The sequence below is a fragment of the Equus przewalskii genome, chromosome 30 (genome assembly GCF_037783145.1).
Source record: "Equus przewalskii isolate Varuska chromosome 30, EquPr2, whole genome shotgun sequence".
NCBI classification, from domain to species: domain Eukaryota; kingdom Metazoa; phylum Chordata; class Mammalia; order Perissodactyla; family Equidae; genus Equus; species Equus przewalskii.
The window spans coordinates 20,023,937-20,041,248 of NC_091860.1; the positions used below are offsets into that span (position 1 = coordinate 20,023,937).

Here is a 17,312-nt window from a genome sequence, read left to right on the forward strand (position 1 = left end):
GGGGATGTGCTCTGTGATGCTGTGAATATTAGCAGCCTTTTTATAAAGAATGTGCTGGAAGGATTGAAAAAAAATTAGGTTTGGGTGTCAGCACCTAATAATTGGTAAAGGCTTGTTTTGTTTTTAAATAGAGGAAACGTCCCTAAATCCAGCAGGGCATCAGCATCAGAAAATTGGAGAAGTATGTCAAGGCAAGGTTTGCATGCATTATAAAGGTCTCACTGTTTCCCTTAAAATAAAAGAAAAATGAGAGAAGTTAAGCTCCTGCTTCTTAGAATGTTGACACCAGAAAACAGCACTTGAGCAGAGGAATAACCTCATGAGAACCCGGCCCAGGGCACAGGGCTTCTGTGCTGGCTCCCACCGTATGAGTCTCTTGACCCATCTGTAGTAAAGGGACAGAACTTTCTTGCTAACTGTGCTCTGCTCTCTGTATCACACTGCTCCCCTCAGCTCAGAATATCAGCAGCCCTGTTTGTCCCCCGGGGAGCAGGGCAGCCAGAAAGAGGTGGAGTGGGAGCATTTGGCAGAATATCACCCATATAAGAGGAACCAGGCTGAGTCCCTCACCACACTGCGTTTAATTCCCCCTTCCCCATGCGGCTCTGGTTACACATGAAATCAGATTAAATATGGAGAATCAAGGTCTTGACTCAAATGCCTTCAAGTGGATGGTGGAAAATCAGTACTTCACTTTTTAAATATATTTTGTTTTAAAACTACCGATACTTGAGAGTTATAAATCACTGGCCATTTTAACAACTTTTCTCTCCTTTTTGTAAGTTTCAAGGTGAAAAAAAAAGAAAGTCCTAATAGAAAATCCTCAGTATGCTGCGTTATTTATAGGCAGACTTTTAGGGAAGCAGATAAAAATGTTGCAGAATAAACACAGAACTGCTTCGCAGACATTTGAACCACACTGAAAAAGAAAAAAAGAGGGAAGAAAATTGCAGAACATTTCAGACTCAAAGAGTTGGCCATTGTGCTCTGAAATGCTTACATTGAGGAATGAAAAGTCCAAGAGTTTGTTTCCCAGTGGACTGAGCACAGAAGGAAAGAGGCCCAGGAAAGTGGGGAGTGGGTGTCCTTGTGCAGACCAGTTGCGCACACCATTGCACCCACCTCCCGGTGCACACACATACACACTCCAGTCACTCACACACACCCCAGTGTGCACGCACACCCAGCAGTGGGAGGAGAGGCCGGATCACTCCTCCTGTCAGAAGGTCAGCCAGCGTCTGGAATCTGGCGATTTGGACTTTCCCGCCTGTTGGACACTTGCGCTGGGTGCCCCTGGCACAAAAGCTTTTTGTGAGGATGGTGGACGGCTGCGCTCTTCCTCCTCTGTGCAGCCCCATGAGTCTGCAGCATCAGTGTTGACTTGGGACTAGAAACCAGTGCAGGCTCTGCCTGGAAGTGCCCCCTGTGCCATTGGAGGCACACAGTGGCTCCCCCAGGTTTTTCTGGTCCCTGGAAGTGACTCCTTGCAGCCGGTACCTTGGCTCCACCACATGGATTGGCTGCTGACTCAAATTTGATCTTTATTCAGCCCAGACATAACTCCCTATTATAGAACCGAATTCTAATCCTGAATCATTCCAGACCTCAGTGTTTGCCAGGGTCCTTGTTGGTATGGAAGTGTCTCAACTAAACTCACTGTCATCATACTCACAACAGTTAGATTTGCAGAGCCCAACATACGCAGCAGATCTTTTCAGATAGCCTTGTCAATAACACGGATTATATTTCCAGTTTCTACTGAAACTATATGTACACATTTGTCTTTTAAGCTCAGCCTGTTCTTTGAGCATCTAGCCTGAGTGGAATAGTTGTTACTCATTTTTAGTTTCTAATTTATGTAGTAAGCACTTTTCTGGGATTTGCCACATAGCTATCCCTTTTCCCAAGAAAATTCACTTGAAAGACATTGTGAACTTAGATATTTGCAAGGGAGTATCTGATGCAGGGAAAGAGCACAGGGTGTGGAGCTAGAAAGACTGAGATCTCGTGTTGGCTCTGCTCCTTCCCAGCTGTGCGACCTCTCCTGGAACATAGTAGGCATGCAGGGGCACAAGGGAAATGAACAACTGAATGAAATTCAGATTTTGTGATGAAAGCCAATGGTGATTTTATTTACCCAACAGAAATTTACTTTGGGAAAAACTGAAGTGCATCTGTCTGTAAAGAAAGGATGGCTCTCATACGTTTTTAGAGAAATGAAATGGCATTTCAGGAACTCTTATTTAGGCATACTGCTTAACATTACTCTTTGGAATCTGTGCACTGAAGTGTGTGTGTGTGTGTCCTAGAAACCAAGCACATACCCTCCTCTGATTCTGTCCTCTCCATGCTGTTGTACACACACAGGAGCTGACGGGTAAACTGCCTGTGGAATACCCCCTGGATCCAGGGGAGGAACCACCCATTGTTCGAAGAAGAATCGGGACGGCCTTCAAGCTGGATGAGCAGAAAGTCCTGCCCAAAGGAGAGGTGTGACCTTCTTCCTGCTGTTGGATTTTCTCCCATAACCCTCATTTCCCCTATATGTTAGGGCGTCAGGTTTCCTATATCAATTTCTTCCTCCTACCCAATGCCCAGTGCCATTTCCCCTTCCGCCTGAGTATCTGTCCTTTGACCTTTGGTGAAGTTGAAGTTGGCTTGGTCAGGATGTAGCTCCCTTGCTGGGATTTGCTAGCTTGCGTTAGTAGCAAGTTGATTTCTGTGCAAGTTGTTTGTCTAACACCATAGGCTTGGTTCGCAAGTGGCTAAGTGAAGCTTGAGAGAACGTTCCAGTAAAACCATGTGTACTTACTTGTCTTTTTAATGGCTTCCCAGCCCTTTGTTACTCAGAGCCAAGCGTAATGTCTGATCTATGGAAGAAAAAACCAAAGAAGAAAGAAAACTTAGGCCATGTCAACAGATGCAGAGATGCCATTGGCTGGGGGAAGATAGTAGAGCCTGCCCTCAGTGGCCTCACCTTAACCTTGCTGATAGAATTGCTGCCAGAGCGTGAGCAGGATGCTGGGCCCTCATGGCCTTGCTTGTTGACCTTTGGAGGAGCCGCTGAAGCATCGCTCATTTTTCCTCTTTGACTAAACACTGGTCGGGGCTGGAACTAGAGAGTTCATACCTGTGGGGAGAAAGCTTGAGTCTCCAGCTGGTTAATAAGTTATCCAGGGAAATTCAAGGCCAGGTGTACCTTCAGGCCCTAGGGTCATGTCCAGGTAGTGTCTTCCCAAACTTATTCTGAATAAAGTTACTCACTGAAAGGCTACTGAACAGAGCACTTAAAAGGGCAGGAGTCAAAGCCAGTGGAGAAGGGAATACTGGACATATTTAGTCTTTTCCAAAAAGTGATTGGTCGAAACCAACGTTCTCATGTAACACCTGGTGGGTTAGCGTGAGGGTGAATTCAGAGGGGACCACAGTGCCCTGGAGCCAGTGGAAGTGGTGGGTGAATCTCCTGGGATCCCAGGGGACTGGTGGACACACCAGAATGTTCCATCCAGATCTAAAGTTGGCAATTCTAATCCAGGCAATTCTCCTCTTCCATAAAATGAAATGCATAATCCTTATTTCTTTGGGTTGTCGCTAGGATTAAATGAGCTGGCATGTGAAAACGTTTAACTCAGTTCTTGTCACCTGCTTGACACTCAATAAACATGAGTTGCTTGACATGGAGATGAGATATTCGAGGAGAAGAACTGTGGCTGTGGGTGCCCAGGATTCTACTGGGGTCAGAACTGGGCTGAGGGCAGGTGCCATTTAAGAGACCACCTGGTTGGGTATTTTGCAAATCCGGCTGTCATCAGAATTGCCTAAGGAACTTCCACTCCCCTTATGCTGGGCAAACACCTGGCACCATCCTTTTAAGAGGAGCCCCCATTTTTCGTGAGCCCTACGCCCCATTCTTCTCACAGCCTCACCATACCTTCTCACCAGCCGATCCTTCACACTCTTCAGTGAAGGATGATTTCAGTTTCCCAAGAATTCCATGTGCATCCTCACCTGCATATTACCACTCGTAAATTACTGAAAGGGAGCCCCACAGAATTAGCTGGTGCATGCAAGTTCCTCCAGGAAGGACAGGCTCCCCTGGGCTCTGTCGCTGCTCCCCGGTTCTCCTGGACGTACACTTGGCTTCCCTGTGCACACAGCAGGCAGCATCTGTACCGCAGACAGGGCCACCAGCCTTGTACTTGTCTTGGTTCCAGTAGCGAGAATTTGTCCTGGGCTCCTATACAACTTTGGGTTGGTGTCTTGGGCCAGGGCTATCGCAACAGCCTGGGAACAGCTGCTAGGTGGAGTCACGCTCACAGAATAGTCTTTGTCTTTGGTGACTTGTTTGTTTCAAGACCTTGGGCGGGAGTCCATCTTGATATTCGTCTCCTTCCCGGAGAACAAAAGCATCGGGCATTTGAAGGAACTGGAAGGAGTTGATTGTCTCCCAAAGAGTTCCCTTTCATCTTCACCTTTCGCTCTCACACCTGGTGCCCCCTCCCTTCAGCCTTAAAGTGCTCAAAAGGAAATAAAATCAAGCTAAGAGTTTTGTGCTTGCTGAGGCATCCAGCCTGGGAATGTTTTATTCGGCCATTAACTAGGAAGATCCCCGGATACCGCCAAACTTGGTGATCTGCTCCTACGTGGTTAGATCGGTTCCTGTCAGACTTTGGCGTGAGTGGATCACCTAGGACAAGATGAGGGCCTGGTCTCCCTTGGCCTCACGGTCAGTATTCAAAAAACTCTGAGTTGCAAAGAGGCCAGCAGAAAATCCACTGTCCCCAGTTTCATCCTCTGGGTCCCCAGGTATTTCCTGGCAGTCACAGCTTCATTTCTCCCGGGACCAAAACTCTGAGGAAAAACTCATCCATTTGCTCCTTCTGGCCAAAGTAAGGGGTCGAGGTGGGAGGGAGGTACACGAGGAGAGGCGGGAGCATGCCCTGAAGCAATGCAAGGAGTAGGGGAAACTGGTCCACCACCATCTGCCACCCAGGCCTCCTGAGGGTCCCACTCATGGCCCAGGCAGAGCTTTTAGGAAGAGCCAGAGAGGACAGCTGGAGCTTGCAAGAAGCGCTCCCCAAAGAGACAGGAGTGAGTGAGGATGAGTCCCAACATGAAGGGCTCAAAATATGGGAGACAGGGCATGAGTGGGAGGGTGGAAGAGAGGCACGTCTGTGCACTCCCTATTAGCCAACACGTAGAAAAGCACGACAGAAAGCTGCCCCAAAAGTAAATAACACTGCATCCTACACCCCAGATAAGTGGGCTCTGAATTTCCACCAAGGCTTGGCCTTCATGAACCTTGCTGGAGATCCTGGAATCAAAACCAAAAGACCCCCAAGGCCTGGAGCACGGGAGCTCTTTGCTTCTCGATGGTGGTGCCAGTGTATGGACCAACGCTTGTCTCTAGAATGGAACAGGGGCCAAGAGGCTGGAAAGGGGGTGTGCCCAGGGCACCAGGCTGCCGGGTTGTAGGAACAGGGCCACTGCGGCGTCAGGCAAGGTTGGGAGTTAGGTGCTGGGAATGCTGGTTTCCTAGCACGCAGGTCTCCCAAGGAGTAAGGCGGTCTCGCTCGCCTTGGGGCAGGGACGGGCTGGGAGGAATAGTGTCTCCCTGCCCAGCACCCCCTTAAGTCTAAGCTGTGCTCTCCCTCCCACAGGAAGCCGAGCTGGAACGCCTGGAACGGGAGTTTGCCATTCAGTCCCAGATAACGGAGGCTGCCCGCCGCCTAGCCAGTGACCCCAATGTCAGCAAAAAACTGAAGAAACAAAGGAAAACCTCTTATCTGAACGCACTGAAGAAGCTGCAGGAGATTGAAAATGCAATCAACGAGAACCGGGTCAAGTCTGGGAAGAAGCCCACCCAGAGGGCTTCGCTGATCATTGACGGTCAGTGCTGGGCCCTCTCCCCACTGCAGGCGGCCCCACTCCCCCAGGAGCCTGGCTCCCTGCATGACCTAGGCAAGCTAGTTAACCACTTGTACCTCACTTTTTCCATCCATAAGATGAAGCTAATAAGGCCTGATACCAATGAGAGCAATAAAGTGCACTCAGGTCCACAGATGAGAGGGTTTATGGAAATTGAACTATCCTCATCACTTATTTATTGCCTCCCTGGGAGAACCTGCAGCCATGGGCCAAACACTACCCTCAGCCCTCACCATGCACTGAGCCGAGTAACTGTGCCAGCCCGGGGCTCACCTGGGCTCTTCCATTCTCACGGACCTGACCAGCCTCCCTAGGTCTGGAAGGAAAGGGGGGTGGCTGGGGCACACTACAGGCCAGCACCCCTTGCCAGCCCCCTGTCCTTCTCAGTCTGACTCTGTCCCCTGGGGCTCCCATCCCAAAGCTGGAGCTGGGCACGGCTGGGCTGCCCCACTCTGACTGTCAGAGCCCTGAACTCCAGTCGGGAGGGGTTAAGAGTTTGGGTGATTATATTTGGTAAACACTAGAAGGAAATACCCCAAATCCACCAACAACCATCAAGTCCCCCGAACTGTTACAATCCTTTTTTTCCCCTAAATCAGAAAATTCTTTAAAATACGTATCAAGTATTCTTTCATGGCTTATGCATGTTTAAAATATTTTTGCTCTAGGAAAATAGAAAGTAGAATAGAGGTTACCAGGGGCTGGGGAGGGGAGACTGAGACTTATTGCTTCACGGGGACAGAGTTTCTGTTTTGGAAGATGAGAAAGTTATGGACGTGGGTGTGGTGGTTGCACAACAATGCGAATGTGCTTAATGCCACTGCACTGTACAGTTAAAAATGGTTAAAATAGTAAATGTTCTGTTATGTATCTTTTACCATAATTTTGTTTATATATGTCTATATACACATATATGTGTGTGTGTCTATCTATCTATCTATCTATCTATATATATATATATAAATCTACAGCCTAAAAAATATAGGCATACTGGGGAAGCAATGATATACTGGAGACTCCAAGATGCCAAAGTCAAGGCTCTCTGTCTCCTAGTTGTTTACAGTCCATCAAGTAATACGAATAAAGTGAATTCCTAGTTTAAAAAAGAAGGCACCATAAAAAAAATCCTCGGGGCCAGCCCTGGTGGCCTAGTGGTTAAGTTTAGCGCACTGTGCTTCAGCGGCCTGGGTTTGGATCCTGGGTGTGGACCTATACCAGTTGTCAGCAGCCGTGTTGTGGCAGCAACCCACGTACAAATTAGAGAAAGACTGGCACAAGTGTTAGCTCAGGGCGAATCTTCTTCAGCACCAGAAAAAAAAATCCTTTTGCTCTGGGAAATCTGGAATATCCATCTTTCCCCATCTGGCCCTGTTGTCCTTGGCCAAGTCTTTGTCAGTTTTTCCCCCACTTCCTGACAGAGATGTGGGCACCAGCCCTTCTCTGTCTGATGCTCTTTTGAGACCTCTGTCTGCCCTTCAAAGGCACTGGGGATCCCAGCTCTGCAGAAACATCCAGAATGGCCAACAGAGCCGAGTCTGGGAGGGGCACCATAGGGATAATGTCTTGCTGGTCCACCACAGAAGAGCAGGTTTTCCAGCCTGCCCAGTGAGGGCTATTCTGTTAGTATTACCAACAGATGCCATTTTTCAGTCACTGTACCAACTGGTTTGTCATCCCATCCAAGCCTGCAGCCATTGTTTTGTAGCCACTCAAGAACAGACCTTCTCTATTTTGCTGCCTCGTGGAAATAATATTCTCCTCACACGAGCCCCACTTAAATTAGAGGCGTGAGGAATTTAGGTCTTCTTAGTTCCTTAGTGTGGTTTTCTTTTTCAAGAGATAAAAAACACAAAACTTAGAATCTGAAGACCTGGGACCTTTTGCCAGGAGAGCAGAGCAATCCCAGACATACCATTCCTCCCTAGCCACGCCTCAGTTTCCCCAGCTGTTACAGATGGGAGATTGTCTACTGTCTCCCTCTGGGGAGTGTTCTCGTGGTGAATTGAATGGTGTCTATGAAAATAAGCTTTGGAGACACAGAAGCTGTGTTTAGCAGCTTAAACAAGCTTCTCTCTACTAATGACTTAAGAAGTTTATTGAGAAGCCATTTATTGCTGTATGAGCAAAGCTAAGCTCCTTACCCTAGTTTCGCATTTGTGGGATAAATAGCAGTTCGCTTCCTTTGGTTTAGTCGGGACATGCCCTGAGGTTGGACTGGAACAATGATGTGGCTTAACCAGGCCAGGCAGCCTTTATGTTGGATATCCAGCTACTCAGCATTGCAGTGTCCTGTGAAACAAGAGCACAAATACACAAAGGCAGGGCCACATTGCAGTGTCGGGGTGAGGGGCATGAGGTAATGACCCACCACAGGGACAGTCAAAAGAAATGCCCAACAGCATTTTCATTGTATTTCATGGGTTCTTTCTGATTAGAAAGAGAAGGATATGGGATGGTGCTAAACATGCAATTTTCACAAGTAGCATTTTGGCCAAGGGATGTGCTAAACTCACAGACTTTCCCTTTTTGTCTTCTCAGATGGAAATATTGCCAGTGAAGACAGTTCCCTCTCAGATGCCCTTGTTCTAGAGGATGGTAGGTTTTCCGTGTCTTGCTTGAGAACTCGGAGCACAGATTAAACTGGGATTAAGCTGTGTGTAGTCTGGGACAGCCCAGTGGGAAGGCAAGAGCCAGTCCAAGATGGCAGCCGGATTCCTCACAAATCTCTCATTTCCCAGTGTCTCCTATTTGGTTGGGAGTGGGTGGGTGCTACATAGCCATGTCTTTTGGAATTTTAGTATTTCCTGTGGCCCAGAGGTCAGATTTAAGGTGATATTCAGTGAGTAATGCTTCACTTTTTTAGTTGCCAAAACCACGTTTTTAACTAAACAGAGAATCTGAACACCATGCGTAGTTTCCTTTTGAGTATTCATAATTTCTGGAAGAAAGAGGTGGACATTGATTTGGATCCCAAATCAAAGATTGAAACCTACTGAGAGAGCCTGGGAGCTTCAGGGACACAAGAAACTCTCTATACCTTCCTGAGAAATAGTGAAAATGAAGAGGCAGATGTCCCTTTGGATGCCTGGTCACGCCTTGAAAATCATCTTATTATTTCCCAGGGAACTCTAAAAACCTCATGATTATCAGGATATTTTCTTGGGAAATTCTTAGAAAAACACAACTGATCCCCCACACTCACCCCCTAGCCCACCATCACACATTGGGAACGAAAGGATTCCAGACACGCAACCATCTCCGAGAAAGTTCCTGTGGCTGGTTAAACCAAAACTTGGGAGGCCGGGGTGTTAATGATATGGAAATATATTAAGTGGCAGTTAATTTTTTGCTCTTAGGGAACCCTCAGGCGGATAGTGATAAGTGGCTATTCAGACAGAAAACATTAAAGGTCTACCCAAGTCATAGCCATAATGATAATTGCAAGAATAATAGTAATTGCTATTGATGTGGGGAAAGGCTGGCGGGTTATTCACCCAGTTGTCTTGGCCCCGCTATGAGCAATCAGATGGTAGTATTTTTATCGTCAGCTTCGTTACATGGTGGGGAGGAGATGGGGCCACCGGGGAGCAGGAAGCTGTGTTTCGAATATTAGAGATCCAGCCCTGGTTTGGGCCTCTGTGGACTCCAGTCTCTCCAGGGGAGGCAACGAGAACGAGTCAGTGAGATTCCTCTGTAATAGAGGAGTTAGGGAGGTTTATGTAGTTGTTAGCGAATTTTGATGCATCGTTTGTGAGTACAGTTTCCTTCCCATGTTTCAGACTTGCAGCCTCTGCAGGGGCGTTAGGGCCTCACTGGGACCTCCCCCAACAACTCCCATCGCAGGCTCCCTCCTTCTGGGAACTCTTTCCTTTGCTGATTTGAGTACTAAAAGAGGAGTGGAAGCCTAGTGTGTGTCCAGGGTTCAAGGATGGGAGTTTGAGAAGTAGGCTTGGAAGACAATACTAGATGGAGATGGAAAGGTCATGGGGCTTCTGAGGTTTGCTTCTGTGTATTTTTCCCCTCCAACTCCCACCTCTACCTCTCTGCCTTCATGAGGAACACTGCATTTTTCCTGCCTCTGTCTGCTCAAGGCCGCCCTCCCCCAGGTTCTCAACACTGGATGTCTTCCTTCCTTAACCCCTCCCCAGCCCCTCTCCCAGCCTTGCCCACTTTTGACCCCTGCCAGATGACTGGTTCTTAAACAGGATTTCCATCCTGACACATCCATAATTAAGTTGCAGAGTTTTCCTGTGGCTTTCAGACCGAATCCTGACTCCTTAGCCTGGAATTGAAAGCCCCCTGTCAGCTGGGGCTCTTGCTTGTCCCAGTGCACACAGTAGGTCTGCACTCCCTCTCCCCCTCTGCTCTGCCCCCCCAGGCGCAGCCCCAGTTGGATGCAGCCCTGGGCTCTTCCTTTTGTCCGCCCCTCTGCCATCCACGCTGATTCCCCTCCCACCAGCCTCGCCTACTCTTCCCTCTTTGACTGACGGACTTCACTTCCTCTGAAAGTCCCCTGGCACCCTGAGGTGTTCGATCATCACTCCCCCGAAGGCAGGCACTAGTCTTCTTTCATATCTACTGTTTGTAGCTTGTCTCCTTCCCAGAGACCCTAAGGCAGTTGCAGAATGCAAATGTCACACAGGAACACGTTACAAGCCAATATAGACAGTCTGAAAACGCAGAGACGGTAGATCGCTAGAGCCACCGGCAGGTAATTACACTCGACAGATAAACGTTCATTCATTTTTTCCAAAAATATCTCTTGAGCACCTACTATGTGTCAACAGTCATTCTAGGCCCTGAAGATGTAGCCGTGAACAAAACAGACAAAACTTCCTGGAGCTGAAACTCCCCTGAAGCAAATTAGACGCGGACCGTCTATTGAAGGAACACTGACAGTATAATAATGACTATATTTGGCTGTTGGGTGTGAAGCAATCGTTTGTCGTTGGTGTTTAATGAAATTCAGCCTTGACTCCATTTGTAGATAATCAAAAGGGAAACTGCTCTTCCCTTTTAGTGCTGCTCCAAGGTTGGGCTTGGTTCGGTCTGGTTCGACTTGTCTTGACAACTGGGGAAGAGTCATGGGGCACCTTCAAAGGGCGGATGCCTGTCTGGTCCCCAGAGGTTGATGTCAGGGCGGAGGTGGGCGGGGGTGTGTCTGGGGGCCGTGGGAAGGATGACCCTTGCTCAGTGCCTCTCTTTCCGTCTTTGTGCAGAAGACTCTCAGGTCACCAGCACACTGTCCCCCTTACAGTCCCCTCACAAGGGACTTCCTCCTCGGCCACCATCACACAACAGGCCCCCTCCTCCCCAGTCCCTGGAGGGACTCCGGCAGATGCACTATCACCGCAACGACTATGACAAGTCCCCCATAAAGCCCAAAATGTGGAGTGAGTCCTCCTTAGATGAGCCTTACGAGAAGGTCAAGAAACGTTCCTCCCACGGTCATTCCAGGTGAGCGGGGTCGGGGAGGTCACTGAAAGAATCAAAGGCTGCCCCAAATAGCATCCACCAGTGGCAAAACCCCAATCAGCCTATTTCCTCCTTCCTGGGGTGGTCTTTCAACAGCGCCGCGCGCACAGCGCCCTCTGCTGCTGACCCTGTTGAGGTGCAGATTTGTCATTCCAAGGGAAATTGGGTTTTTGGCTCACAGTCAGTGTGTTGGCAGATGGCTTTAATGTTGTTAAATTCCACGGGAATTAATTAGGAAATCTTAGGTAGCATTATTCCAGAATGGTAAGTCAGAGACCACTCGTAGGAATCCCAAAGTGGTTTCAAACCTTAAACCATCCTCCAGCAGAATTCTGGAGCCAAACAGCTGTAACCTTAGCTGGGCATTATCAGCTCGTTACTCGGCTGATGATGTAGAGAGGGTTTTTTGGAAGAGATTTTTGGTCTGCTTCTCTGTTTTTCTCATTTCCTTTCGTTACACCCCATAAAGCTGTAAGTGGGTGCCCAGACAGGTAAATATTTGTCTTTTGGAAAACAGACTCTGTGGTTGAGGGCAAGGCCTTCACAGAACACTCACGCTACCTGTTACAGAGAAGGTTGACGAGAGTCTTCATCTCACATGCCATGGGGGTCAGGGACAGGAAGCGCCACCCACTCCTGGGGGAAAGGGTGAGAACCAAAGTAGAGATCTGAGGGAGCGATCCTGGGCAAGCTTTCCTGCCATCAAGATTGATGTCCCAAGGCTTAGTCAGCAACCGGAGAACAGGTGCGGTTCTGCCTGGCAGTGACCAGCATGGCCTCCTCTGGTTTGCAGTGGCCACAAGCGTTTCCCCAGCACGGGGAGCTGCGCCGAAGCAGGCGGGGGAAGCAGCTCCCTGCAGAACAGCCCCATCCGCAGCCTGCCTCACTGGAACTCGCAGTCCAGCATGCCGTCCACGCCAGACCTGCGGGTCCGGAGTCCCCACTACGTTCATTCCACGAGGTGAGTCCACTCCGCCCTTGGCCATCTTCCTCCCTAAACCAGACCTTCCTTTGTAAACTTTGGCAGTGCTGACTCCAACGTGGTCCAGATAATGGGTGAGCTAGAGTCAGGCCTGAACCAGTGAGGTAGGTTCTTCTTAAAATGAGGCAGAATAGAAAACTGAGCTGGTAGCAGTAAGCCCGTGTTAGTCAAGAGACCCCTTCTATCCTACTGTCCATGCTCCATGGGCACTGGGAGTAAGCCAGAGATTCCTCTGGAGACAGAGGGCGTGGAAGGAGCTTTCCTAATCCAAATGCAGGCAGGAAAGGCCAGCCAGATTAGCCAGGAAGAGTGTTGGGACCAGAACGACCTTGTACTGCTGGGCTCATCTTTATTGGATAGTCCTCATATATCTTTCTACTGGGGCCTAAATTTATTCGGACTTTTTAATGCCTCAAGACGTAAATTCATTAAAGCGCAAAGGGAACAGGCAAAAGTGAGGCTCCCGTGAATCACACCTTAATTTTCTAACAAAAGGCAAAACCAAAGCCATCATTCCATTTTATCAAAAACTGAGCCCATAGGGACCGTGGCCCAAGAGACAGATGGTGTAATCTGCCATAAGTAGTGACCCATTTTATGTGGGATAAGGTTGAGCTCTCCAGGCAAGATTGCTTCCTTCCTTCCTTCATCCATGCATTCATTCATGCATTCTTCATTCATGCATTCATGCAACAAATATTATCAAGTGCCTATATGAACCAGGTGCTATTCTAGGGGGTAGAGCGGTGAAGGAAACGGACCACACCCCTGCTCTCCTCAGATTTTAGTTGGGAGAGAGTCACAGTGAAAAAATATGTCAAGCAATGATAAGCACTAAGAATAACAATGAACAGGACAAGGGGCTAGAGAGAGAAGGGAGAGATCATCTTTTCAATGGAGGCATCAGAGAAGGCCTCTCTAGTAAGGTGACACCTGAGGATACTCAGGGGACAGCAAGGTCAGAGCCCTGGATGCAGGCCTGCACTTGGCATATTCCCAGGAGGCCAGTATGGCCAGAACAGAGTGATGGAGAGGGTGGGACCAGAGAGGAAACTGAGAACCGAGTCACAGAGGGCCACATGGTAGGGACTTCACGTTCTATCTAGAAGGACAGTCAGAACTAGAATTCGCCTCTTCCTGGACTTGGCCAACCCGTTTACCTGTAGTCCTTGCATCTTGTCCCGGCCATATTGCTGGATAGTCATAGTGTGGACCTGCATAAGCAGAATGGATGACACACAGTAGTGGCCTGGTAAGTATTGCATCGGTCATTTTTTAGTGTTCCCTGTACCACCAACCTTCCAATTTAAGGTCTTCATGGGCAATGGAAATCTGTTTATGTGGATTTTATACTGGTATTTAGTTGAACCATATGAAGGGCTTCTGCTGGACTGTTTTGTGACCTACAAAAATGGGCATGTTATCTAGTTTAGCATAATACTAGAATAGGGTTTCTCTTGGTTCTTTTTCTATCTATAGAATCCTTTTCCACCTTAAAAAAAAAAGCCCCTGGTTACTGGCATACATTTTTCAGAGAAGAACCCTCCTGTGGGTTGTCTTCAGTCCCCCCTCCCACTCGGAATCCAAAGTCACAGCGGAGGCCCGGCTCGCCTCCAGGGATCAGCAGCCCCCTCCTGCCCCGTCTGCACCTGGGAACAAAGGGGAGCATCTGGACGGCCAGGGCAACCCTGTCTAGGCTCTCAGTTTCCCAGGCGCGCATTTGCTGGAGGTTCCGGGCTGCGTGCGTTTTGCTCTTTCCCGACTGCGATGATTGCAGAGCCCCTCCCTCCTCCCGGACACCCCTCTCCTGGGCCCCCCAGACTCACCGAGCCATCTCCCCGCAGGTCAGTGGACCTCAGCCCCACGCGACTGCACAGCCTCGCCCTGCACTTTCGGCACCGGAGCTCCAGCCTGGAGTCCCAGGGCAAGCTCCTGGGCTCGGAGAACGACACGGGGAGCCCCGACTTCTACACCCCACGGACTCGTAGCAGCAACGGCTCCGACCCCATGGACGACTGTTCCTCCTGCACCAGCCACTCGAGCTCGGAGCACTACTACCCGGCGCAGATGAACGCCAACTACTCCACGCTGGCCGAGGACTCGCCGTCGAAGGCGCGCGCGCGGCAGCGGCAGCGACAGCGCGCGGCGGGCGCGCTGGGCGCGGCGAACTCGGGCAGCATGCCCAACCTGGCGGCGCGCGGCGGCGGCGCGCACGGCGTCTACCTGCACAGCCAGAGCCAGCCGAGCTCGCAGTACCGCATCAAGGAGTACCCGCTGTACATCGAGGGCAGCGCCACGCCCGTGGTGGTGCGCAGCCTGGAGAGCGACCAGGAGGGCCACTACAGCGTCAAGGCGCAGTTCAAGACCTCCAACTCGTACACGGCGGGCGGCCTGTTCAGGGAGAGCTGGCGTGGCGGCGACGAGGGCGACGCGGGCCGCCTGACGCCGTCGCGCTCGCAGATCCTGCGGACTCCATCGCTGGGCCGCGAGGGCGCCCACGACAAGGGCGCGGGGCGCGCGGCCGTCTCGGACGAGCTGCGCCAGTGGTATCAGCGCTCCACAGCCTCCCACAAGGAGCGCAGCCGCCTGTCGCACACCAGCTCCACCTCCTCGGACAGCGGCTCCCAGTACAGCACCTCCTCCCAGAGCACCTTCGTGGCGCACAGCAGGGTCACCAGGATGCCCCAGATGTGCAAGGCCACGTCAGGTGAGAGTGGGGACGGGGGAGCAGCCCTGCGCGCACGTGGTCCAGCCTGAGTGTGAACTGTTGACCGATTTCAAGGGCTTCCAGATTTTCTTAGAGCTTGCAGTGACAAAGAGAACGTTAATTCTAGAAAGCTAGCTGCCAGATGTGTGAGACTTGACGTCTTCCGACCCTCCTCCTTCACCCCCTCCCATTCTAGCCCTGATTTTGCTGAGTGACAAAGATCAGGGGGCAGGGCTGCACTTCCGTGTGGGCTGGGCCATTACAGCTTCCTTAGTAGGGGTGCAAACCATCCCTCCAGCCACCTCTCCTTCTAAGGATAGATGTCAAAGGCATTATGTGAAGTCATGTCTCAGCGTTTGTCCAGTCAAAGGTGCACCTTCCCCTGGCGGACAGTGAGATGCTATTACATTAGACTCCTGAGTGGCACCCTTGCAGAGGAAAGCTTGCTTTGGGCACGGACTTGGGTCATGCAGCCCTGAGATCTGGCCAGCGTCTCCCCAGGTGGAGGCAGGCTGGCTACGAAGGGAGTGGCCGAGCTCAGCGTTTGACCTCACCTGTGACTGGGAACTCCTGACTGCTCCTTGCATTCCCATTTCAATGATATTGGGATGCAACCAAAGTAATCTTCATAAAGTGCTTTCAATACGTTGATATTACATCTTAAAATTTTCATAATTAAGGGGTGCCTTGTAGTCTTGTACTCAGAGCACTGAGCAGTGCTGAATCAGTACAAAATGGAAGAAACCGTCCTTTCCCTTAAGACGTTACATTCCCTTCCCACTCCCTCTCCAAGGAATAATGAGGGTGATGCTATCCAGCGATTGTTCAGCAGTCACTAGCGTATATGAACTCCTGGACACACTCGTAGCATCATAAAGAGAGGGGAGACTCGTGCAGGGATAAGACACTCTGTAGCCCATTGACTGTAAGAAAAGAAAGTGGGGGAGGATTTCGAGACATGATAAAAATGATTTAGAAAGTATAAGAATAAAAGGAGAGTCAGCAGCAGATGGAAGGAACTCCACGTCAGGATGTGACTTGTGCCTGCAAAGAGGCTTAAGTCAGGGCAAAGATCAGGGGAGAGAGGGCGATCTTACAGAAGAAAAGGTGGGGTTCATTTCTGGGGAGCTGAAGGAGACGCCTGGGGACTGGAGAGAGCCGGGCAGAGAGTAAGGACCGGCTGGCTGCCCAGGTGTGCCATGCCACACGGCTCCTGCGTCTCTTCCCATGTTCCCATTGACTTGTTTATTTTGGTGCACTGGCCAAATAACAAGTTCCAGAGAAGAGAATAGAAGTGATTCAGGCAATCGTGAGAGAACCATGGACCTCAATGAGCCTTCCCCGTATTCCTACTTCGTCTGTAAAGTTAGCCCAGTGAAATGCGCCACCAACTTCCCGGGAGGGTTTTGAGAACGAATGAATGAGTATATGAAGCATGCCATTTCAAGAGCGTGGTTCTCTGTAAACCTGCTGGAAGCAGCAACGGTCCGAGGAGGGACAGGAGCGTATGTTCCTTCAAACTGCAGCACTTGCCTAGTAGATTTGCTTTACTTAAAGAGATCAGGTAAATCTTTCGGAACATATTTTAAGACTAAAAATTCTAAGAAGCTGGATCTGAGATTTCCTGATGAAAAAGATCCCATTCCCAAGAAAGCAAAGGATGCCTTTAAGTAGGATTTACTTCCTACTAAGTTTTCCCCACTAGGAAAATCCTGCCCACGTCCGTCAACTCCTAGCAGTCAGATCTGGAGGAGCTGTTAAAAACCCTGCCCCCTTGGAAGGTCTTAAAGTGGTAAATTATAAGCCTGGAAAGGCAAAGAGAGCAAGCTGTGAGAACCTTTCTGGAACTTCTCTGTTCTTAACGAAGAACACAGTTTTAACCGTGGGCCACATCTGAAAATGCCCTGAGGTGTATCTCCCTGGGGTCCAGAGAAAGAGGCTCTCCCTGCTTCTCAGCCCAACCCAGCTCTCCCTCAAAGGACTGTGTGGGCATCGGGTTCTTTGCTGCTGTCTAGCCTGTCCCCATTCCTGTGGCCACTTCCCAGTGGCAGAGCAGGGGCGTGGGATCTCAGGTCAGCCTGACTCAGAATGGAACTACATGGTTTGGGGGAGAAGATGGAATTAGCCAAATGTGGGGGAGGGATGGATGTTTCCCCACTGTGACCCTGCCACGGGGTCATAGCGAGCATCCCTGGGAAGAAGGTCCCTCACAGACCCCCC

General features: G+C 49.9%; 1 protein-coding gene across 28 annotated transcripts in view; it reads left to right on the forward strand.

The window, feature by feature from the left end:
* Positions 1–17,312, forward strand: part of FRMD4A (FERM domain containing 4A) — a 586,106-nt gene that overhangs the window by 546,893 nt on the left and 21,901 nt on the right. For all 28 annotated transcript variants that reach the window (XM_070601150.1, XM_070601129.1, XM_070601151.1 and 25 more), the window contains 6 exons: positions 2,368–2,490; positions 5,661–5,889; positions 8,467–8,523; positions 11,148–11,385; positions 12,197–12,364; positions 14,230–15,092. In XM_070601150.1, coding sequence (XP_070457251.1) covers positions 2,368–2,490; positions 5,661–5,889; positions 8,467–8,523; positions 11,148–11,385; positions 12,197–12,364; positions 14,230–15,092 — 1,678 coding nt within the window. The remainder of the gene's footprint in view (positions 1–2,367; positions 2,491–5,660; positions 5,890–8,466; positions 8,524–11,147; positions 11,386–12,196; positions 12,365–14,229; positions 15,093–17,312) is intronic.